General features: G+C 47.3%; 1 protein-coding gene across 1 annotated transcript in view; it reads left to right on the top strand.

Moving 5' to 3' along the window:
- The first annotated feature begins 241 nt into the window (after positions 1–241).
- LOC135226626 (uncharacterized) overlaps positions 242–25,198 on the top strand; it is a 40,859-nt gene continuing 15,902 nt past the window's right edge. The window contains 3 exon segments of the mRNA XM_064266341.1: positions 242–973; positions 1,014–2,118; positions 2,121–2,216. Of these exon segments, the coding sequence (XP_064122411.1) occupies positions 258–973; positions 1,014–2,118; positions 2,121–2,216 (1,917 nt within the window). The 5' untranslated portion in view covers positions 242–257.

Below are 25,198 nucleotides of genomic sequence, written 5' to 3'. Positions count from 1 at the left end.
TCAAATTATTGGATATTTTGTCATAGCACAGGATATAAACAGCATGAAATGGGAAGCTAGCTTTCACACATTTTTTTCATTAAAGTAACATGAATTTCTTTATAGCTGGTTGCCCATTTTATTAGCTAATCAAGTAGGTGTTATACATTTTGCCAGTATCAGTATTTGTGAATTTTTTTTATTAATTCTAAAGTTGTTTTGCACTAATAGCAAGTGTGCTAATTTGTTTCTTGTTATTGCAGAATAGCATCTGTGTTATGCGACATTCACGTTGGGATGTAAAAGGGGAGCAGCAGGATGGGCCTAAGGACCAGCCAAGAAGGTGGAATAATGGTTCATCTCAAATGGATTGGAATATGAGAACCGATGCTGATGCTCATCCCAGACTCTCATCACCACCTCGTCATAGACCATCACTGCTTGGCACTCCACCACGACTCAGAAGGACTCCTTCTCCCATAGACTATCGTAGTGAAAGCAGGCGGCAACATGATAATCAGCAAAGTGATGGTGTTTCTCAAAATGTAGGACCACCTCATAGCTCTCAGCAGTCTTCGATGGGTCCCCCATCAACCCAGTATGCTGGGTCATGGCCCTTGCTGACTCATCCCAACATTTATGCTGAGTCAGATCAGGGTCATCACCCACTTGCACAATACCCAGCAAGGCTCTGGGGCCAGAATCATCCAACTTATTATGCAGGGGAAACAGGACAGTATATATTTGACTTGAAATGGTGGGCACAACAGAAGCAGTCTATGGATGCCTATTTAGGTGGTCCTTGTTGGAGAAATGATAATAAGAATGCCCACCAAAGCCAATTTCCACAGTGGTCATTTGGTACTCGGGTTATGAAGAACTATCCAAAAAGGAACAACGGTAACAGTAACACCAGTGCCAACCACAGATCTGGAAGTAGAGGTCATCCCCATGAAAGCAGTTTTAGTGGACATGACACTCATTTCATGATCATGTAGATCCCAGACGTCGTCATTCCTCCTCCTCTCATCGTGGCCAGAAAAAACAGAGATGGTGTGTATGATGACCCCGAAGATGCTGAAAACCCATCGCAGACCATCGTCCCTGTCTCTTCATGGGCATAAGAGTCGCGATAATTTACAAGATTTGCAAAGAAGGGCTGGGACTGATTTTAGAGAATTTAGGAAAATTCATCCCTCACATCAGCCAGTTAAAGATACATGGGGGAGTAATGAAAATGTTTTAGAAAAGGGGAGAGGGAGTAGAAATGGGAAAAAGACAAAACAGAAACAGCCAGTAAGTCGATTTGAAAGTGGCCTCGCACGTGGCTTGAAAGGTAGTGATTCAGGTAAATTACTGAGATCAAATACTGGCCATGGTAAGATTCCGAAGTCTTTTGGTAATGGTGCTATGCCTGTAGTCATGCAGTCTAGATTTGATATATCCAGAAAAATTAAAAACAAGCTCAAAGGGAAGCGAATGAAGGCAGATGAGAGCGCTACCTATGCTGAAGCTGCTAAAAAGAAAGCACTTGCTGCTGCTGCTAATAAACTTCGAAAACTTTTCTTGCTGCGAAAAAGAAAAAAGGTGGGTGGAGAGTCCTCATCTATAGATGATGAGGATGATGATGATGGAGACTCTTGTGAAATGGAGGAAAATAATGCTCAAGATTTATCCATGCCTCGACGACAACCTAGTTGCCTTGAGTTTGATATTGATATTAGATTTAGTGCTAAAGAGTGGGCGTCAGTTGGCCGTGGCCAAGGGGGAACCAGTAACATTCTTGGAATGCCACAAGGACCATCATCATCGAAAAAGCATGGTAGTACCGCAGACAAAAATATTGGGTTATTAGGGGGGTCAAGTCATGGCTGTGATAAAGAAGGAGAGGAGCAGGAAGATTCTGGAACATACTCAGACTCTGACCTAGGGAGAGCGAACCATCACTGGTCCAGTATTTCTTCTCATTCCTTTCCACGCAGACGACATCTCTCGGAGAGCTCCGGTGTAATGGATTTGAGAAAAAATCCAAATATTGCACCTTTTGCATCCAGACCAGGACCAGGAAGAGTAAGGTCCTGTTCTCTGAGTGTTGTGGAAGGAGCAAGTTCATCAAGAGATGAACGCAGGTTGTTCTGCTGGCAACAGGACCGCATTCATTGAAGTTCAGTTTTATGCCAAAACTTAAAAGAATAATGTTGAAGCAGCTTCTCACAATGGATAAAAAATCACTGCAGGTCAGTCCCTTATAGGTTATCAGTATATGTATAGTATGTAATGTAGGCTTATTAAGTAGAGATGAAACCAAGTGGTATAACTTGCACATGTTGGTCAATTTCATGTTTTAAGTATGTTGATGATTACTCTCAGAATATCCTTATGCCCAAATTTGATGAGGCACTACAATATATTATTTACAATGTCTTTTGTTCTATTTTATATTTGGAATGAATCTTACCTGCTGTTAAAGTTAGCTTATATCTTTGCGCTAACGGTGCGATTGGCATACAAAAAAAAATTTGTTCTGATACGTAATACAAACCATCGGTCCTTTAACAACGAACGTAACTTGCGGCAGCTGGAACCAGTCGAAAGCTTCGAACAAGGGAGTTCAGTAGTTAACTGCTTGTCCAACAGTCAGCGCACCGCGTGACTGGGAGGTGAAGAATCACTTTGCTTTTGTCCGCGCTGGGTGACAGGTGTGTTCTCCACTTCTCTCTGCCCACCTTTCGTCGTATGCTTTGTATCTTCAAAACTTTGGTTTGCTCTCTAATACTTGTGTGCTTGTGTCAAAATACTGTGAGTACCTGTGAATTTTGTATTTTTATTATTATTATGGATTCTCGTGAGCTGGAGAGTTCCCCACGCCCCCCCTTCAGCCGCAGACTGTGCCCTGGTGTGGAGGGCCGTAAGTGTGGGGCCTTCCGCTCCTTTATTGAGGTTGACCCTCATGAATTATGTGCTCGGTGTCGGGGGCGCGAATGCTCTCGCACCGAGCCTTGTGATATTTGTTATTTGTGGTCAGAGGAGCAGTGGGCGCGATATGAGGGGAGGAGGAAGCGACTTAAGCCTGCCAGGAAGTCATCGCAAAGTTCTCCGGCTACTCCCCTGGTCACGGACAAGTCGTCTTCTTTCCTTCCTCCATCTCAACTCCCACGTATGGCTCCTACCCCTTCGTGGGGGGGGGGTTGTTTCTCGCTCCTCTTCGCCCGATTCGTCAAGCGTAGAGGAGGGGGCAAGATACCCTGACATTCAGTTGTACTCGGGGTCTTCCGTTTGCTCGGGGTGGGACTTGCCCCCCCCCCCCTTCCCCAGCGAGGGGGAACCCCCCTTGCCTCCTCAGGTGTGCCTGCTGTGGGTGACGACCTCGGCCAGGTTTGGTTCTCCCTGGGTCTCCAGGGGACACCAAGTGTTCGGGGGCTGTTGCATCACCTTCAGCGTCTGTTCAGGCGCCGCTTCCAGGTATTTCAAGGAGGGTCTTGTGGACACCGCCGCCCAGGTTGCCCGCTCTCGACCTCAGCCCCCACCCGACTTCCGGTGCCCAAGAGCTCACCCTGGACCTGCCGCCAGTACCAGGATGTTTGCTGGCCCACTGCCCCGCCTCCTGCCGTACCTGGACCAACCCCTGCCGACGTTGTTCCTGCCTGCAGTGTTGTTGCTCCAGTCGCAGGTCCTTCCAGACAGGTGCAGCCAGGCAGTGTTGCTTCAGCAACTGCCCCGGCTCCGTCCTGGATGGAGGACCTAACGACTGTCCTGAGGAAGCTGACGAAGAAGAAGAAGAAGAAGAGGAGGAAGGTGTCGTCGTCGCCTGCTGCTGCCTCTTCCCCTTCGACTTCCAAGGCTTCACAGCCGAGGAGGAAGAAGAAGGCCGCCTTCTCCCCCCCTTAGAAGTCTCCTTCGGGAACTTGTAAGGGCCCTCTCACTCCGGTATGACGTGGGGGAGTCTTCCGCTGGTCCGCGGGCCCGCCGTATCTCCTTCCGCAGGGAAGAAGAAGATGGGGACCAGAGGGGTACCGGCTAACATCGGTTCCTCCTCACCTGGTGCTAGGGGCTCTGCTGCTACATCTTGTTCCGTCTCGGCCTCTCGTTCGCGAGAGGTGCCGGGTGTGCGGTCGCCCGGGGGTGACCGTGCAGCCAAGGCTCAGGCTTCCGAGTTCGCTTGGGTGGCCAGGAACCGAGGCACGGAACGGAAAAGACTGGTGAGAGTCGCTCAGGGGTGATCCCGCCAGACCAGCGATTGCTCTTGTAGCGATCCGCTGGTACCCAGGGTTGACGCAACGCTCCCAGACCGGCCGCAGGCTGAGGCAAGGAAGAGGTCCCCTCGGTCGCCGGAACCGGCTTCGGATGGTTCCAGTGGCATGACGCGCCATGAGGATAGGCCCCGCTCCCACCGCGACATCAGACTCTGCCGGGACAGGGCGGGTAGGGAGACCAGCAGCAGCTCCTCTGACGCTCGGGACCAGAGCCACTGTTTTCGGTCCAGCCGCTTTCCCCCGGAGAGCTGCACGACCAGGCCTGCAGCTCGATTGCCACCGTGGGTTGGCGATCACCTGCAGCTCCTTAAGCACACCGGTTTTGCCGGTGGGCGAGGGGGGAGCGTCAGGTCATCCTCTCCGATCCCTTCCACTTCCTCGGGTTGCACCAGGAAGAGCGAGGCGAACCGAAGTGATCGTGGGGAGCGCGCTCCTCACGGTCCCACCACGACGCCTACGAGCCTGGCACGGTCTTAGGACCGACCAGATAGTATGCGTAAGTGGCCGGAGGAGACCGGGAAGGGTCTGTTGTGGTTCCTCCTTCTGAAGGAGGAGGGTCTCGGGAGGCGCTCTTGTTGGAGGAACTTGACGGTCTGACTCCACAGGACGCAGTCACTCCCGAAATCCAGTGTTCGTTTCGAAGGTTATTGCGCTGATTCGTCAGCACAACGACCTTGGGTTTATCACGTTCCTAACTTTCGTATTATATATATATATATATATATATATATATATATATATATATATATATATATATATATATATATATATATATATATATATATATATATATATACACACACACACACACACACACACATATATATATATATTATATATATATATATATATATATATATATATATATATATATATATATATATATTATTGTGACGAAGTGGCCTAGAGTATCTGGGGGTCTGGACACCATTAATACTTGGTGCACGAAGTCGTCAAAGATCTGTGTCTGGGACACCATTAATATTTGTTTGACCAAAATTGCCAAGTATCTGGTTACTACACTTACCATTGTACTTGCTAGTACAAGAGACCCTTTTATTCCTGGGTCTGGGACACCCTTTGTACTTAGGGCACAGTTTGTTCAAGTACCTGGTTATTACTTACCTCACTACAGCCAGACACCTGACCCTTCATCACAAATACTAAACGACTGAATACTCTAAAGGTAATTGTGATCCCATTTATAACTGAACAGTCAAGAAAACAATCAAAGTTCATTAAAATAGGTGTGAGGTAATCTTAATTAAAGGGTATCACTCCTGCAATTTCAAATCTAAGTATTTCCCTGATTCTGATTTGCTTGTGACAGGAAACGGCACAATTATCACTATATTTCTACCTAAACACAAAAATAAAATATAATACTGGTGATATAATAAAATGCTCATATAAATTCCAAATACAAAATTTTATTTCTAAATTCAAATTTTATACATTCAACTTCCCTGCCAGATATATACTTAGCTATAGACTCCGTCGTCTCCGACAGAATTTCAAATTTCGCGGCACACGCTACCGGTAGGTCAGGTGATCTACCGCCCTGCCCTGGGTGGCAGGACTAGGAACCATTCCCGTTTTTCTAATCAGAATTCTTCTGTCGAACCCGGACCATCAACATTGTTGTTGGTTCCTCTCGATTGGTTTTTCTTTTTTCACCGGCAATTGATCTTCTTGACCGACTTTTGGTGACGTATCTGGATTGTTGGATTGGCATACGCTTTTGTGGACTGTTTTGTGGACTTGATTTTGGAATTTTCTTTAATAATGTCTGACTCTGGAATGGTGTGAGATGTTGTGTGAATGTAGGCTGTAAGGGTGAGGTTGCCGAAAGCTTCGGTAGACCCTCACACGGTATGCAAGGGTTGCAGGGAGTATGAATGTAAGGAATGTGAGAACTTGAGTGAGAAACGAATGGAAGAATCTAACTAATTATTTAAAAAAGTTAGAGAGAGAAAGAGTGAGGAAGGCTTCTTATAGAAGTTTAAGTAGTTCTAGATCTGAACTAATTCCTAGCTTGGGATCTTCCCCAAGGGTAAGTATTGCTACTTCTCCTTCCATTGCAGCCCCTTCTCCTATTGCAGAACCTGTAGATTCAGCAAAAGAACTTGCGGATCTAAAAGCAGCCTTCAAGTTGATGGAAAACAAAATGGCTGCCATACAAGTAAGGCTAGTGATTATTCAGTGGACAGTGATATGAGTGTCCCCAGTGTAGTGGAGGGGGCATCTGGTCGGCTCAGCAACGCTCCTAGGTCTAGACCTCTTCCAAGCTCACATGCCCAGAGGAGAAGGAATGTCGAAAACCGAAAGGAGGTTGTGGAGAATCCCCACCGATCAGGTGTCCCTTCGGCGGTTTCTGTGACACCCCAGACTGCCAAGGATCGCTATTGTAAAAAGCGTCCTGCGTGAGTGTTTTTTTTTCGTCGTCGGGATCTTCATCTCCGAGACGTGATTGGAGAGATTCAGATCGATCTCGACCACTCAAGAGGAGTTGGAAGGCTCCGACTATTGATTCGAGCCCAGAAAACTTCCCTGAGGAGTCTCCCTCGGGAGTGAAGAAGGCAAGAAGAGCCATTCTTTCAACCAGAGTGAGAAGGAGGCAGGAGGTGGAGGCTATGGACTCCTCCCCTCCTCCTCTCCTCCCGAAGAGGATAAAGAGGAGGTTACGAAGAGATTCATGATGGCGATGCAAGAGCAAGATTTCGTCTTTTGTAGGAGTTCTGTCAAAGGAGCCTCCTAGAAGGAAAGACTCTTCCCTTCCGATCAAAAGATCCTCCAGACGTATGGAGGTATCTGCCGCCAGGATCGTACTCCTACTCGAGGTGAGGTTTCCTGTACGAATCTAGATGAACCTATCAGACGTCTGGCATGTGCCGGGAGTGATGAGTCACCGAGGAGGCAGGAGCCAAGAGCCAGGAGTGAGGAGTCAACCAGGAGGCAGGAGCCAAGAGCCAGGAGTGTGGAGGCATCCAGGCAAGGAGCAGGAGCCAGGAGGCAGCAGGCAGGAGCAGAGTCAGGAGGAGGTGCCAGGAGTCCGGAGTCAGGCGGAGTCGGAGTCAGGAGGCAGGAGCCAGGAGTCCGAGTCAGGAGGCAGGAGTCCGGAGTCAGGAGGCAGGAGTCCGGATCGGCAGGATCCGGCCAGTCAGGAGGCAGGATCGTCCCGGAGTCAGGAGCAGGAGTCAGGAGCCAGGTCAGGAGTCAGGAGCAAGAGTCAAGAGCCGGAGGCAGGAGTCGGAGACTCGTTCCTGGAATTTATGACTCTTCTCCAAATAGGAGCTCCTCTCCTTCAGAGCGTAGGAGGTCTTGGAAGGACTCTCCCTCCAAACGTGAACTTTCTCCTTCGTCTGATCGAGGGTTAGAACGAGTTTGTCTGATTGACGAACCTCCTGCTAATGAGGGACTATCGAGTTATAAAGTCTTAGCCTCATTATTGCTTCAAGAATTTGGAGATTCTCTTAGTCCGGCGGCTCCTCCTTCTCCTCGTTCTCTCTTTTCGAGCTCGGCTACGGCAAATCTTCGGCCTTTTTGAAAATGAAGCCTGCTATATCGATGAAGAAGGCACTCCATTCTTTAGATTCTTGGATGGACAAGAAGAAAGAGTTAGGAAAGACGGTATTCTGCATGCCTCCTTCCAAACTACATGGAAAGAGAGGTATTTGGTATGGGACAGGAGAGACTATGGGTCTTTCTCTACCTGCCTCTGCAGATGCTGACTTTTCCAATTTAGTGGAGGCCTCTAGACGTCACTCCTTAGGATCGGTCAGAGCGACGTGGAGCACTTCAGAGTTGAACCACTTTCTAAAGGGAACTTTTTGTCACTTTAGAGGTGTTCAACTTTCTGGATTGGTCACTCGGAGTTCTGGCCAACAAATCTAAAGATCCGGAGTTTCTTAAAAACCCGGAGAGATTCTCCATAGCGTCCTGTCTTGCATGGGACAAGGCAGTACAGGACGGTTCGGGTAAAGTGGCTTCCCTTTTTGGTGCTGGTCTCCTGAAAAAGAGATCAGTATATGGATCCCTATTATCGAAAAGGGGTTTCTCCGAGACCAGAGGACTGCTTTTTATTTGTTCGCCCCTCTATCGGATCATCTGTTTCCTTCTCAGTTAGTGAAGGATATATCTCGCTCGCTAACTGAGGAAGGCGACACAAGACCTACTAACACAAACGTCCAAGAAAGGACGCCCTGTAGTGTCGGCGATTAAGAAGGACTCTCGTCCTCCTCAGCAGCCCTTTCGTGGAGGTACAGCGGCTCGTCCCCCACCCCTGCCAGAAAGAAGAGCTCTGATAAGAGAGGAAGGTCTTCCTTTAGGCCCTTCAAAGAAATCAAATGACTTGTTGCTCCTTCAAGCACCAGTGGGCGCCAGACTCCTGAACTTTGCAGGAGTATGGGCAAAAGGGGAGCCGACCCTTGGTCATGTCGGTCCTAAAGAAGGGATATGTAATCCCCTTCGACAACAGCCCTCCCCTAACATCTAACGCCTCGGGAACTGTCAGCGAGGTACAGAGACCGGTAATGAGAAAGACTCTCCTTCAAATGGTGGAACAAATGTGGGAAAAAGAGGCCATCGAACTTGTGCAGGATCCACACTCCCGGGATTTTACAATCGCCTTTTTTCTAGTACCAAAGGCATCGGGGGGGTGGAGACCAGTTCTGGACGTAAGCGCTCTGAATCGCTTTGTTCAGAAAAAGAAGAAGTTTGCATGGAAACGTCCGCCTCAGTAATGTCGGCTCTTCGTCCAGGAGATTGGATGGTCTCTCTGGACTTGCAAGACGCATATTTCCACGTTCCCATTCACCATTTGTCAAGAAATATCTTCGTTTTGTAATAGGAGACAAGATCTTTCAATTCAGGGCTCTGTGCTTCGGTCTGTCTACAGCTCCGCAAGTATTCACCAACCTGATGGCGAAATGTGGCAAGATGGCTTCACCTAGAGGGAATAAACATCTCCTCTACTTGGACGACTGGCTGATCAGGGCCAAGTCGGAGATTCAGTGCTTGGAGGACTTATCGTAACAAGGAACATGATAGAATCGCTGGGATTACTCGTGAACCTCTAGAAGTTGCAGCTGATCCCCAGCCAGAGCTTGGTCTATCTGGGGATTCAGATGGATTCTTGGGGTTTTCGAGTAGTTTCCTTCGCGAGAAAGAATCACTCGAGGTTTGTCGAAAATCTCCGAGCTTCTTAGAGAAAAAGAACAGTTCAGCGAGGGATTATCTGAGCCTCTTAGGGACCCTGTCCTCACTAGAAAAGTTCTTCTCTCTGGGGAGGCTTCACCTTCGCCCTCTTCAGTTTTTCCTGAAAGGGGTGTCGAGTTGGAAGACGGGACAACTCTGGACATCTTCCAACTTCCACAAGAGGTAAGAGATCATTTGAAGTGGTGGATCCTTCCTCTTCAAAAGAACGAAGGCGTATCGCTTGCCCTGCAGAACCCAGACCAAGTGTTATATGCCGACGCTTCGGAGTCGGGATGGGAGCGACGTTAGGAGCAAGGGAGGTGTCAGGCACCTGGACAAAGGAACAGGTGTCCTGGCACTCAATTGCAAGGAACTAGTGGCCATACACCTAGCCTTAAAGTTCTTCGAAGAGATAGTCAGAGGCGAGGTGATACAGATAACTCGGACAACACCACGGCTCTGGCTTACATACACAAGCAAGGAGGCACGCACTCTTTCTCCCTCTTTCAGTTAACAAGACACCTGTTAACCTGGACAGAAGAAAGAGGCATAACTCTCCTCACAAGATTTGTTCAAGGCATCAAGAATGTGAGAGCGGACAGACTGAGCAGGAGGAATCAGGTCCTTCCCACAGAATGGACTCTACACGAAGAAGTGTGTCGAAGTCTTTGGTCCCTGTGGGGGAGACCTCACATAGACCTGTTTGCGACGTTCCTCTGCAAAAGAATAGAGATCTTTTGCTCTCTAGTGGAAGATCCGAGAGCCTCGCAATAGACGCGTTTTCTCCTGGATTGGTCGGGTGTGGACGCATACGCCTTTCCCCCGTTCAAGATCCTGGGGGAAGTGCTCAGGAAGTTCGTAGCTTCGAAGAACACGAAGTTGACGCTAATAGCCCCATTTTATACATTCAACTTCCCTGCCAGATATATACTTAGCTATAGACTCCGTCGTCTCCGACAGAATTTCAAATTTCGCGGCACACGCTACCGGTAGGTCAGGTGATCTACCGTCCTGCCCTGGGTGGCAGGACTAGGAACCATTCCCGTTTTCTAATCAGAATTCTTCTGTCGCCCGGGCCATCAACATTGTTGTTGGTTCCTCTCGATTGGTTTTTCTTTTTTCACCGGCAATTGATCTTCTTGACCGACTTTGGTGACATATCTGGATTGTTGGATTGGCATACGCTTTTGTGGACTGTTTTGTGGACTTGATTTTGGAATTTTCTTTAATAATGTCTGACTCTGGAATGGTTGTGAGACGTTGTGTGAATGTAGGCTGTAAGGTGAGGTTGCCTAAAGCTTCGGTAGACCCTCACACGGTATGCAAGGGTTGCAGGGAGTATGAATGTTCTTTTACTAATACTTGTAAGGAATGTGAGAACTTGAGTGAGAACGAATGGAAGAATCTAACTAATTATTTAAAAAAAGTTAGAGAGAGAGAGAAAGTAAAGAGGAGAAGGCTTCTTATAGAAGTTTAAGTAGTTCTAGATCTGAACTAATTCTTAGCTTGGGATCTTCCCCAAGGGTAAGTATTGCTACTTCTCCTTCCATTGCAGCCCCTTCTCCTATTGCAGAACCTGTAGATTCAGCAAAAGAACTTGCGGATCTAAAAGCAGCCTTCAAGTTGATGGAAAACAAAACAAAATGGCTGCCATACAAGGTAAGGCTAGTGATTATTCAGTGGACAGTGATATGAGTGTCCCCAGTGTAGTGGAGGGGGCATCTGGTCGGCTCAGCAACGCTCCTAGGTCTAGACCTCTTCCAAGCTCACATGCCCAGAGGAGAAGAATGTCGAAAACCGAAAGGAGGTTTGTGGAGAGAATCCCCACCGATCAGGTGTCCCTTCGGCGGTTTCTGTGACACCCCAGACTGCCAAGGATCGCTATTGTAAAAGCGTCCTGAGTGAGTGTTTTTCGTCGTCGGGATCTTCATCTCCGAGACATGATTGGAGAGATTCAGATCGATCTCGGCCACTCAAGAGGAGTTTGGAAGGCTCCGACTATTGATTCGAGCCCAGAAAACTTCCCTGAGGAGTCTCCCTCGGGAAGTGAAGAAGGCAAGAAGAGCCATTCTTTCAACCAGAGTGAGAAGGAGGCAGGAGGTGGAGGCTATGGACTCCTCCCCTCCTCCTTCCCCTCCTCCCGAAGAGGATAAAGAGGAGGTTACGAAGAGATTCATGATGGCGATGCAAGAACAGATTTCGTCTTTTGTAGGAGTTCTGTCAAAGGAGCCTCCTAGAAGGAAAGACTCTTCCCTTCCGATCAAAAGATCCTCCAGACGTATGGAGGTATCTGCCGCAGGATCGATACTCCTACTCGAGGTGAGGTTTTCCCCGGTACGAACCTGGATGAACCTATCAGACGTCTGGCACCGGCCAGGAGTGAGGAGTCACCCAGGAGGCAGGAGCCAAGAGCCAGGAGTGAGGAGTCAACCAGGAGGCAGGAGCCAAGAGCCAGGAGTGTGGAGGCATCCAGGCAGGAGGCAGGAGCCAGGAGGCAAGAGCCAGGAGTCAAGAGGCAGGAGTCAGGAGTCAAGAGGCAGGAGCCAGGAGCCAAGAGGCAGGAGTCAGGAGGCAGGAGGCAGGAGCCAGGAGTCCGGAGTCAGGAGTCCGGAGTCAGGAGGCAGGAGTCAGGAGCCAGGAGGCAGGAGTCAGGAGGCAAGAGTCAAGAGCCAGGAGGCAGGAGTCGGAGACTCGTTCCTGGAAATTATGACTCTTCTCCAAATAGGAGCTCCTCTCCTTCAGAGCGTAGGAGGTCTTGGAAGGACTCTCCCTCCAAACGTGAACTTTCTCCTTCGTCTGATCGAGGGTTAGACGAATTGTCGGATGACGAACCTCCTGCTAATGAGGGACTCTCGAGTTATAAAGTCTTAGCCTCATTATTGCTTCAAGAATTTGGAGATTCTCTTAGTCCGGCGGCTCCTCCTTCTCCTCGTTCTCTCTTTTCGAGCTCGGCTACGGCAAAATCTTCGGCCTTTTTGAAAATGAAGCCTGCTATATCGATGAAGAAGGCACTCCATTCTTTAGATTCTTGGATGGACAAGAAGAAGGAGTTAGGATAGACGGTATTCTGCATGCCTCCTTCCAAACTACATGAAAGAGAGGTATTTGGTATGGGACAGGAGAGACTATGGGTCTTTCTCTACCTGCCTCTGCAGATGCGGACTTTTCCAATTTGTGGAGGCCTCTAGACGTCACTCTTAGGATCGGTCAGAGCGACGTGGAGCACATTCAGAGTTGGAACCACTTTCTAAAGGGACTTTTTGTCACTTTAGAGGTGTTCAACTTTCTGGATTGGTCACTCGGAGTTCTGGCCAACAAATCTAAAGATCCGGAGTTTCTTAAAAAACCCAGAGATTCTCCATAGCGTCCTGTCTTGCATGGACAAGGCAGTACAGGACGGTTTCGGGTGAAGTGGCTTCCCTTTTTGGTGCTGGTCTCCTGAAAAAGAGATCAGTATTTGGATCCCTATTATCGAAAAGGGGTTTCTCGAGCCAGAGGACTGCTTTTATTGTTCGCCCTCTATCGGATCATCTGTTTCCTTCTCAGTTAGTGAAGGATATATCTCGCTCGCTAACTGAGAAGGCGACACAAGACCTACTAACACAAACGTCAAGAAAGGGACGCCCTGTAGTGTCGGCGATTAAGAAGGACTCTCGTCCTCCTCAGCAGCCCTTTCGTGGAGGTACAGCGGCTCGTCCCCCTGCCATGCCAGAAAGAGCTCTGATAAGAGAGGAAGGTCTTCCTTTAGGGCCCTTCAAGAAATCCAAATGACTTGTTGCTCCTTCAAGCACCAGTGGGCGCCAGACTCCTGAACTTTGCAGGAGTATGGGCAAAAAGGGGAGCCGACCCTTGGTCAGTGTCGGTCCTAAAGAAGGGATATGTAATCCCCTTCGACAACAGCCTCCCCTAACATCTACGCCTCGGGAACTGTCAGCGAGGTACAGAGACCCGGTAATGAGAAAGACTCCTTCAAATGGTGGAACAAATGTGGGAAAAAAGAGGCCATCGAACTTGTGCAGGATCCACACTCCCCGGGATTTTACAATCGCCTTTTTCTAGTACCAAAGGCATCGGGGGGTGGACCAGTTCTGGACGTAAGCGCTCTGAATCGCTTTGTTTCAGAAAAAGAAGTTTCGCATGGAAACGTCCGCCTCAGTAATGTCGGCTCTTCGTCCAGGAGATTGGATGGTCTCTCTGGGACTTGCAAGACGCATATTTCCACGTTCCCATTCACCATTTGTCAAAGAAATATCTTCGTTTTGTAATAGGAGACAAGATCTTTCAGTTCAGGGCTCTGTGCTTCGGTCTGTCTACAGCTCCGCAAGTATTCACCAACCTGATGGCGAATGTGGCAAGATGGCTTCACCTAGAGGGAATAAAACATCTCCCTCTACTTGGACGACTGGCTGATCAGGGCCAAGTCGGAGATTCAGTGCTTGGAGGACGTTATCAGTAACAAGGAACATGATAGATTCGCTGGGATTGCTCGTCAACCTCGAGAAGTCCACAGCTGATCCCCAGCCAGAACTTGGTCTATCTGGGGATTCAGATGGATTCTTGGGGTTTTCGAGTATATCCGCCTTCGCGAGAAAGAATCACTCGAGGTTTGTCGAGAATCTCGAGCTTCTTAGAGAGAAAGAACAGTTCAGCGAGGGATTACCTGAGCCTTTTAGGGACCCTGTCCTCACTAGAAAAGTTCTTCTCTCTGGGGAGGCTTCACCTTCGCCCTCTTCAGTTTTTTCCTGAAAGGGGTGTGGAGTTGGAAGACGGGACAACTCTCGGACATCTTCCAACTTCCACAAGAGGTAAGAGATCATTTGAAGTGGTGGATCCCTCTCTTTCAAAAGAACGAGGGCGTATCGCTTGCCCTGCAGAACCCAGACCAAGTGTTATATACCGAACGCTTCGGAGTCGGGATGGGGAGCGACGCTAGGAGCAAGGGAGGTGTCAGGCACCTGGACAAAGGAACAGGTGTCCTGGCACATCAATTGCAAGGAACTAGTGGCCATACACCTAGCCTTAAAGTTCTTCGAAGAGATAGTCAGAGGCGGGGTGATACAGATAAACTCGGACAACCACCACGGCTCTGGCTTACATACGCAAGCAAGGAGGCACGCACTCTTTCTCCCTCTATCAGTTAACAAGACACCTGTTACCTGGACGGAAGAAAGAGGCATAACTCTCCTCACAAGGTTTGTTCAAGGGATCAAGAATGTGAGAGCGGACAGACTGAGCAGGAGGAATCAGGTCCTTCCCACAGAATGGACCTCTACGAAGAAGTGTGTCGAAGTCGTTTTTTGGTCCCTGTGGGGGAAGACCTCACATAGACCTGTTTGCGACGTTCCTCTCCAAAAGAATAGAGATATTTTGCTCTCTAGTGGAAGATCCGAGAGCCTTCGCGAAAGAACAAACGTTTCTCTGGACTGGTCCGGGTGTGGACACTACGCCTTTCCCCCGTTCAAGATCCTGGGGGAAGTGCTCAGGAAGTTCTCGTAGCTTCGAAGAGCACGAAGTTGACGCTAATAGGCCCCATTTTGGCCAGCCCCAGGAATGGTTCACGGAGGTACTGGAGTGGATAGTGGGACTTCCCCAGATCGCTTCCAAACAGACCAGATCTACTCAGACACCCCACTTCGAGAGGTTTCATCACAACCTCCCAGGTCTCGCTCTGACTGCCTTTCGACTATCGAAAGACTTGTCAGAGCGAGGGGCTTTTCTCGCAAGGCTGCGGCTTCTACGCTAGAGCCCGCAGAGCTTCGACGAGAAGAGTATACCAATCAAAGTGGGAAAGTCTTTAGGAGGTGGTGTAAGGGTCAGAAGCTGTCCTCCTCCAGTACTCTATAGTGAATATTGCCGATTTCCTCCTCTTTCTGAGAGGAACACACCTTTCTGTCTCAACAATAAGGGATACAGAAGCATGCTGTCTTCAGTATTTAGGAATCGAGGCCTAGACATTGCAAGCAACAAAGATCTACACGATCTAATTAGGATCTTTTGAGACTTCAAAGGCAGCTACTCCTAGAACACCTAGTTGGAATCTAGACGTGGTCCTGAAATTCCTTTCATCGCGGATAAATTCGAGCCTTTACATCTGCTTCCTTCCGCGACGTCACTAGGAAATGCTTGTTCCTGGTGGCTCTCGCTACAGCCAAGAGGACGAGCGAATTGCACGCTCTGGATTCCACGGTGGGGTTCAAAGGAGATGCTGCCATCTGTTCTTTCCAGACAATGTTTCTGGCAAAGAACGAAAACCCGTCAAAACCGTGGCCCAGAAGTTTTGAGGTAAAAGGCCTATCTAACCTAGTAGGCAGAGAGATAGAGAGGTCTCTCTGTCCAGTGAGAGCTCTTAAATATTATTTAGAGAGGAAGAGACAGATGGGAGCTTGTCAACAAGCTCTTTTGGTGTGCAGTGAAGAACCCCAAAAAGACTCATGTCCAAGAACGCCTTGGCTTTCTTTGTGAGAAGCGTTATTACGGACGCTCACAAGAACTGCTCGGAGAATCCTTCGGTCTTCTAAAAGTCAAGACCCATGAGGTGAGGGCAGTAGCAACGTCTTTGGCGTTCCAAAAGAATATGTCTCTAAAAAATATCATTGAGACTACATATTGGAGGTGCAATTCAGTGTTTGCATCTCATTATCTGAAGGATGTGAGAGTGACCTATGAGAAGTGCTTCTCGCTAGGCCTTTGTATCAGCAGATACAGTGCTGGGTCTTGGAGCAAAGACTGATCCTTAATATTGTGTTTTTATCGTACATAAACCCTCTTGTCAGATATTGTGCTTGGTTTTCTATTAGCAAGCTCACTAATGTCGCACGGGAGCATAGTGTCATTGTTGGTAGGGATCAAGGGTATGTATGGCTAGTAGGGGAGTACAAAATTTTTTTTTTTTTGTATATTGTAATGAAAGTGTAATTATGTTTCGAGTTTTTGGTTGTTGTAAGGAGTTCGGGGATAACTCCTTCATCTTAGAACTAACATGGATGTTAGGATCAGGTGATCGGGATCGGTGTTGTGCTCCTTGAACAAGGTGTATTGTCATGTTAGTGGAATAGCACCCAATGACAAAGGCCTTTAGGCTCTGCCGAGTAAGTGGATAAGACCCCATTGGCAGACCCACAGAACTCTTAGCCATAGATCAATATCTCGCTGAGGCTCTTGAGGCTAAGCAGACTCCAAGGCAGTAGCCGCGAGTCCTTCAGCCTAATAAGGTAGGAACCAAGGTTTATTAATACCTACAACATATGTTGTTTGACCTGTCTATTTCAGTAGTTAGCTGTCTCTTACCCACCACCAAGGGTGCTAATCAGCTAAAGTATATATCTGGCAGGGAAGTTGAATGTATAAAAAGATATTGTCATGTTACAATAAAGTTTTATACATACTTACCTGACAGATATTATACGATTAATGGCCCACCCAGCCTCCCCGCAGGAGACAGGTGGAAGAGAAGAATTCTGATTAGAAAACGGGAATGGTTTCTAGTCCTGCCACCCAGGGCAGGGCGGTAGATCATTTGACCTACCGGTATCGTGTGCCGCGGAAATTTGAAATTCTGGTCGGAGACGACGGAAGTCTATAGCTAAGTATATATCTGTCAGGTAAGTATGTATAAAACTTTATTGTAACATGACAATATCATATTTATAAGTGAAATTCACAATCTCCGGGAAATTGTTATTACTTGAAAACAAAAGTTTAATTAATTCCTGAATTAATTATTAAGCAAAATTAAATCAAAGTTTATCAAGAAATTATTAAATTAAATTATAAGCAATAATTAAATTTGAAATGGAATTTAATTAAATACAAATTAATTTGCAAGTGTTAGAGTCAAACAATTACATAATAGAATATTAATTTGCAAGTGTTAGAGTCAAACAATTACATAATAGAATATTATTTAATGCATAATATGAAAACTATTAAAGTATTGACAGTACAAACATTAAGCATATAAAAATGGATATGTCAGAAGAACAAAGCAAAATAAAAATGTATTTAAAAAAAATTATAATTTTATCCAATGGTAAAATAAAACCTCAAAGTGCACTTCAAAACATTTGTAAAAATACCTGTTTACGCAGCTGCAGCTTAAAGGCCTGTTACACACCTTTACACTTTCGTGGGCGCCTTCACAAAACTAATAGAAATAATACTATGTTCAGATTCCACAAACAACACATATATTAATACAGTTACTGAGTGACCTTCTCAATACAAAATTAATGTGAGCTACATTAAGTTAATGAAACAGCCTCGCAACCGAGCGAGCGTGAGAGAGAGATTTTGAAAGAGAGAGAGAGAGGGAGAGACTTGAGAGCTTGAGAGCAATGCTACACTCTCTTAACGCACATCGCTACTTCTCAAAAACGAATGAATCTTTTATATGCGTAAATATGCGTATTAGGGTTAATGGGGGTAGTTGAGCGTACACGTCCGAGACGAAAACATATTACGTCATCTCTTTAGGGATATTGAGCAGAAAGAACAAGGCTCCTTGTTCCGTTACAGGCATGATCGGGACGATAAAAAATTAGCTTAACTCATCTATTTTTGTACAAGTAACTTACCCAGCAGATATATACTTAGCTATAGACTCGGTCGTCCCGACAGAATTTCAAAACTCGCGGCACAGCGACAGGTAGGTCAGGTGATCCACCATTCCCGCCGCTGGGTGGCGGGGTCTGGAACTATTCCCGTTTTCTAGCCATAATTTCTCTGTCGGTGAACGGACAACACCTATTGTTCGTTCCTCCATCTTGGATTTCAACTCGTTTGCCGAGAATTTGGATTGGTTTTTTGGTGACGTATTCTGTTTTTTCTCTGGCTTGGCATACGCTTATTGTGGACTGTTTTTCGACTTTGGTTTTGACTACTCTTTCACGATGTCTGACGCTAAGGCTTCACCTATGTTTAGAGTTTGCAGTAGGGAAGACTGTAAGGTTAGGCTGCCTAAATCGGCATTAGATCCGCATAGTATTTGCGCTAAATGCAGGGAGAATGAATGTTCTTTTATTAACACCTGTGTGGTGGAATGCGAGAACCTTACTGAGCTTGAATGGAAGGAATTATCATCATGTTAGGAAGCTTGAGAGAGATAGAGTGAGGAAGGCTTCAGCTAGGTCATCTAGTTAGATCTTGCTCCTTAGAACAAGAAATTAACTCTCCATCTAACAATTTTCCCTTAGCCTCAGCTGCTTCTCCCTGTTCTGAAATCCAAAAGATTCTTCATCAGAGAGGGAAAAATGTAAAAGCTTCAATTAAGAAACTTCAAGCTCAGCTACGAGCTCTAAACCAAGGTAAGAGTGGTGATAGTGACTTGTGCAGTGTCCCCAGTGCAGTGGAGGGGGCGTCTGACCGGTTCCTCATTGCTCCTAGGCCTAGACCTCTTCCAAACTCCCAGGACCAGGGGAGGAGGAATGTCGAAAGCCGCAGGGAGGATGCAGAACATCCCCAACGGTCAGGCGTCCCTTCGGCAGATCCTGTTGTTAAGTCCCAGGCTGCCTCGGATTGCCGCGAAGAAAAAGGCGGTTCCTTAAAGGAGTGTGTTTTTCGGCCTCAGACTCTTCCTCCTCCTAAACGAGGATGGAGTTCGGCCTCCGGGGTTCGCGCCCTTTGAAGAGAGCCTGGAAGGCGCCTAAAGGAGACTCGCTGACTCCAGCCCAGAGCGTTTTTCCCGAGGATTGGCCTTCGGGACCTTAAGAGGTACTAGACAAGAGGAGCCTGCTCTTCAGGATCCGACCAAGAAGTTTTTGGTTGTTGTCTGCAAGAGCAGTTAGCGTCGCTCGTAGGCTCTTTTGCTAAGGACTCTACAAGGAGGAAGGATGTCTCGCTCCCTGTTAAGAGTTCCGCTAAGCGTCCTTCTTCGTATAGGAGAGAACTCTCACGTCTCCAGGCGTTTATCGCCTTCGTCAAGGGACTCGTCGGATAGGAGTTGTTCTCCTGAGAGAAGAGCCCTTTCGCCTATAGGCTGGCTTCCCCGAAGCGTCCTCTTAGACACAGCGCATCGAGCAGAAGTCTCGATCGGTTTAGCTACAAGGAACCGGAAAACCGATTTAGGTATCAGGATCCCTTGGGTCTTCAGGACCAGGAGCCAGACAGGCGCAAAGAGGCAGCAAGACGCAAGAAAGGACGTCAAGAGCCTCTTAAAACGCTGGATTCAGGACGTCAGGATTCTGCTAGAAGGCAGGAATCAGGACGCTATGAGCCAGGACGCCATGAGTCAGGGCGCCAGGAGTCAGGGCGCCAGGAGTCAGGGCGTCAGGAGTCAGGGCGCCAGGAGTCAGGGCGTCAGGATCAGGGCGTCAGGGCGCCAGGAGTTAGGACGCCAGAAAACAGGACGCCAGGAGTACGTTAGGCGTCAAGTGTTAGGGCGCCAAGAGCCTGTTAAGCGTCAGGAATCAGGACGCGGGGATCTTTTCAAGCGCCCTGAATCAGGACGCCAGGAGCCTAGCAAGCGCCACGAACCCGGCGAACCTAGACAACAAGAGTCTAGTAGGCACAAGAGTGTTGCCGACAGACAGGAGCCTCACTCTTCGTATAGGAGTGCTAATGTTCCGCGCTCCCCTTCTCGGGAAAGGAGTTCTTCTCCCGGGAAGAGCCAGATCACTCCAAAACGATCTCCTTCTGTAGATCAGTTGGACCAGGTATCGGAAGACGAAGAGCCTGTAGATGTAGCAGTTTCGGACTACAAGAGACTTTCTCTTTTGCTGCTAAAGGAGTTCGGAGACTCCCTTCATCCTGCGGACCCTCCTTCACCAGGATCGTTGATGTCCAGCACTAAAGCTCTCAAATCGTCTTCCTTCGTTAAGAAATGCGCACGCTCTTTGTATGAAAAAGGCATTGAAAACTTTTTCAGAGTGGTTTGACTTCCAGAAGGGAAGCGGGCAAGACAGTTTTTTCCTGCCCTCCTTCCAAGTTAACAGGCAAACCAGGAAGGTGGTACGAGACCAAAGAGCCGATGGGGTTAGGTCTGCCTTCTTCCGCGGATGCGGATTTTGCGTCCTTAGTGGACTCTTCTAGGAGGAAGTCGTTGCTGTCTGCTAAGGCGACTTGGGGCATGTGTGAGCTGGACCACCTTCTAAAGGGCCTATTTAAAACCCTAGAAGTCTTCAATTTTATGGACTGGGCGTTAGGAGCATTAGCGAAGAGAGCTCAGGACACGGACTTTGTTTCCATGGAGGAACTTTCGAGCGTCCTGGCTTGCCTGGACAGAGCGGTCATGGACGGTTCTGTGGAAGTTGCCTCTCTTTTTGGAACGGGAGTTTTGAAGAAGAGATCTGTCTTTTAGCTCGTTCTTAGCAAGAGCAGTATCACCCTTGCAAAGGACATCTCTTCTTTTTGCTCCTTTATCCCCGCACCTTTTTCCACAAGAGACGGTTAGAGAGGTTTCGAAATCTCTTACGGAGAAGGCAACTCAAGATCTCCTCACGCACTCAGCCAAGAAGTTTAGGCCGGCAGTGCCGATAGAGAAGAAAGAGAGACCCTCTTTTGTTCAGCCCTTTCGAGGGGCCTCCTCTTCTAGAGCCCCCTCTTAGAGGTCGAAGACCAGAGAGAAAGAGTAGACCATCTAGAAGGTCCTTCGGGAAGTCTAGAGAACAGCAAGTCCTCCAGACGAAAGTAGGCGCCAGGCTACTCCACTTTGCCAAAGTCCTGGGCGCAGAGGGAGCGGACTCCTGGTCCCTCTCTATCCTGAAAAAGGATACTTAATCCCCTTCAGGGAAAATAAAATCCTGACGACAACTCCAAGGGAGTTAACCGCCAGATACTCGGATCCGGTCCGAAAGCTTGCTATGTTGCAAGCAGTGGAACAGATGATTTCCAAGGAAGCGGTAGAACTGGTTCAAGATCTCCAGTCCCCAGGATTCTACAATCGGCTATTTCTGGTACCGAAAGCATCGGGGGGATGGAGACCAGTTCTAGACGTCAGTGCCCTGAATTTCTTTGTCTTGAAGAAGAAATTTTTCAATGGAGACGTCTTCCTCTGTTCTATCTGCTCTTCGTCCAGGGGACTGGATGGTGTCCTGGGACCTTCAGGATGCGTATTTCCATGTGCCAATTCATCCGGCAGCAAGGAAATATCTGAGGTTCATGTTCCGAGGGAAAGTGTTCCAGTTCCGAGCGATGTGCTTCGGACTTTCGACTGCCCCTCAAGTCTTTACGGACATCATGAAGAATGTAGCTTATTGGCTACATCTGGAAGGGATCAGGATCTCGTTATATCTGGACGATTGGCTAATAAGAGCCCAATCGGAGAAAAAATGTCTGGAGGACCTTTTAGTGACTCTAAAGTTGACAAAGTCCTTAGGACTTTTAGTAAAATCACGAGAAATCCATGCTGACTCCCCGCAAGTATTGTCTATCTGGGGATTCAGATGGATTCTCGGGATTTTCTAGCGTATCCTTCGCAGGAAAGGAGAGAACGCTGCCTAGAAAAGGTGTCAGTCTTCTTAAGGAAAGAACATTGTTCCGCGAGGGAATGGATGAGCTTGCTGGGTACCCTCTCCTCGATGGAACAGTTCGTTTCCTTAGGAAGACTTCACCTACGACCCCATTCATTTTATTATCTGAAGGAGAAGTGGGATTGGAAGTCCAACAATCTGGGAGAGACTTTTCCAATCTCGAAACGGATCAAGGCGAATATACCGTTGGTGGTTAGATCCACAGAAACTAAGCAAAGGTTGAATCTCCCTTCGCTTACAGAACCCGCGCCTAGCGTTGTTTGCAGACGCCTCGATTCAGGGTGGGGAGCGACCCTAGGTTCGCAAGAAGTGTCAGGCATTTGGGAAGGAGAACAAGTGTCCTGGCACATCAACAAGAAAGAGCTAACTGCCATTCATCAGCTTTGGTTCATTTCGAGGAACAGGTCTCAGGTCTGGGGATTCAAGATTCACTCGGACAACACAACAGCCCTCGCTTATATAAAAGAAGCAAGGGGTGGGGGGACGCATTCCTTTTCCCTGTACGAATCAGCAAAGGATCTGCTGATTTGGGCACAGGAAAGGAAGATCTCTCTCTCACAAGGTTTGTACAGGAGAGAAAAATGTCCGGGCAGATCTGTTAAGCAGAAAAGATCAAGTCCTACCCACGGAATGGACTCTCAATCCTCAGATTTGCCAACAACTGTGGCATCTGTGGGGAAGGCCCAATATAGACCTGTTCGCAACCAACAAGAACCACAGATTAGAAACCTATTGCTCCCCGATCTCGGATCCTCAAGCAGTAGCAGTAGACAGCTTTTCTGCTAGATTGGACGGGCTTGGACGCGTACGCCTTCCCTCCTTTCAAGATAGTAGGAGAAGTGTTGAGGAAGTTCGCTTGCTCGGAAGGAACAAGAATGACCCTCATCGCTCCCTTTTGGCCGGCTCTCGATTGGTTCACAGAGGTGCTGGAGTGGTTAGTGGATTTTCCAAGATCGCTTCCACTAAGGAACGATCTTCTCAAACAACCCCACTTCGACAGGTTTCACAAAAACCTCCCCGCTCTAAGTCTGACCGCCTTCAGACTGTCGAAGGACTTGTCAGAGGCAAGGGGCTTTTCACGAGAAGTGGCGAAGGCTATTGCAAGAGCCAGAAGAGTCTCCACTTCTAAAGTATATCAGTCGAAGAAGTGGGAGTTGTTTAGAAGATGGTGTAGGGAAAAGAAAATATCCTCCTCCAGTACCTCTGTAACTGAAATCGCAGATTTTCTCCTATATTTGAGAAAAGACTGTAACCTGGCAGTTTCAACAGTGAAGGGTTACAGAAGTATGCTGGCCTCCGTTTTTGACATAGAGGAATAGATCTGACAAACAATAAAGATCTTCATGACCTTATAAGGTTCTTTTGAGACCACGAAAGAACATGTAATCAAGAAGCCTAGCTGGAACTTGGATGTGGCCTCGCAAGTTCCTAATTGTCTGAAAAATTCGTACCGTCTCACGCAGCTTCGTTTAGGGACTTAACAAGAAAGTCTTTATTCCTTTTTGCGTTAGCAACAGCCAAGAGAGTGAGCGAGTTGCAAGCTTTGGAAGGTAAAGTGGGGTTTAAGAAAGATTCAGCGATTTGCTCCTTTCAACCATTTTTTTTTTTTCTAGCGAAAAATGAAAATCCCTCAAAGCCTTGGCCAAGAAGCTTTGAGATAAAAGGAATATCTTCATTAACAGGGAGAGAACTAGAAAGGACTTTGTGTCCAGTCAGGGCACTCAATTTCTACCTGGAGAAGAAGAAGTTGCTGAAAGGTACAGAAGAAAGTCTTTGGTGCTCTGTAAGAGATCCGAAAAGAGCGATTTCTAAGAACGCCCTTACATTCTTCATAAAAGATGTAATAAGGGAAGCTCACCTTAAATGCGAAGAAGAGCATTTCAAGTTCTCAGAGTGAGAGCTCATGAAGTGAGAGCCATAGCTACGTCGATGGCATTTCACAAAACATGGTCGCTTCAGGCTCTTATAGAGTCGACATTTTGGAGATGTAATTCGGTGTTCGCCTCCGAAAATTACCTAAGAGATGTTAAAATTTCGTACGAAAAGTGCTTTGCTCTGGAGCGTATGTTTCGGCGAATTCAGTGCTGGGAGAAGGGGCTGAGGCTAATCCTTCCTATTTAGTTTCGCTTAAATTAATGTTTATTGGTGGTTGTTTTTATTGGTTAATTGTCAGAGGGAATAGGGACCCTCTTACAATTCATAGATTGTAACAAGACTAACATGGTCAGGTGATCGGGATTGGCTTCAGTGCTCTTTGTGATTTGTTTAATAACCTTAACTCTGTCATGTAAGAGGGAGGGCGTAGTCTCCATTGATATGACAAAAGGTCAAGGCTCTACCATGTAAGTGGGTCAGCCCCCATTGGTACGATCCAGTATAGGCTCTGTCGCGTAAGCGGCTAGCCCCATTGACACGATCCAAAGAGTTATTCAACCATTGGTTCATTCCTCGTTGAAACTCTTGAGGCAAGCAGACTCATCGACAGTAGTCATGAAGTCTTCAGCCCAATAAGGTAGGAACTATGGATTATGTTATCCAAGAACATAGGTTGTTATTTCCCCTGTTTTTTAATGTATTTAGTTAAGTATTATTTTGTTTTTAGCTGTCTCTTGCCCCCGCCACCAAGGGTGCCAATCAGCTAAGTATATATCTGCTGGGTAAGTTACTTGTACAAAAAATGATATTGTTAAGATACAATAAAGTTTTGTACATACTTACCTGGCAGATATATACGATTAATGGCCCACCCAGCCTCCCCTCAGGAGACAGGTGTAAGAGAAATTATGGCTTAGAAAACGGGAATAGTTCCAGACCCCGCCAACCCAGTCGGCGGGAATGGTGGATCACCTGACCTACCTGTCGCGTGTGCCGCGAGTTTTGTTTGAAATTCTGTCGGGACGGACCAAGAGTCTATAGCTAAGTATATATCTGCCAGGTAAGTATGTACAAAACTTTATTGTATCTTAACAATATCATTTTCTTTCTTCAGAACCTCTCGATGATAAGGTGATAAGCGATAAGCTCTTTGCTTGAACGATTTTCCATTTTCTTTGATCTTGATTTCATGTTTGGTCAGATTAGTACATCTGGGTACATCTGCAAAAATCTCTGTGAAGCTCCTAATCACTTCATTCAATTCCTCACCTTGTTCAACATTAAGATGTTTCAGTTTATTCTCCAACTTTTCCAAAATTGAAGAATTATTCATCTTGCTTTCAGCTCCCAATTCATAGCCGTCATCGTCTTCTGTAGATGAAGTTGTCTGTATTATTGACACAGTTTCAGTTCTAGTCTCTGAGAAGTAAG

This window comes from Macrobrachium nipponense, chromosome 15, assembly GCF_015104395.2.
Source record: "Macrobrachium nipponense isolate FS-2020 chromosome 15, ASM1510439v2, whole genome shotgun sequence".
NCBI classification, from domain to species: domain Eukaryota; kingdom Metazoa; phylum Arthropoda; class Malacostraca; order Decapoda; family Palaemonidae; genus Macrobrachium; species Macrobrachium nipponense.
This window is presented reverse-complemented; position numbering and strand designations above follow the sequence as displayed.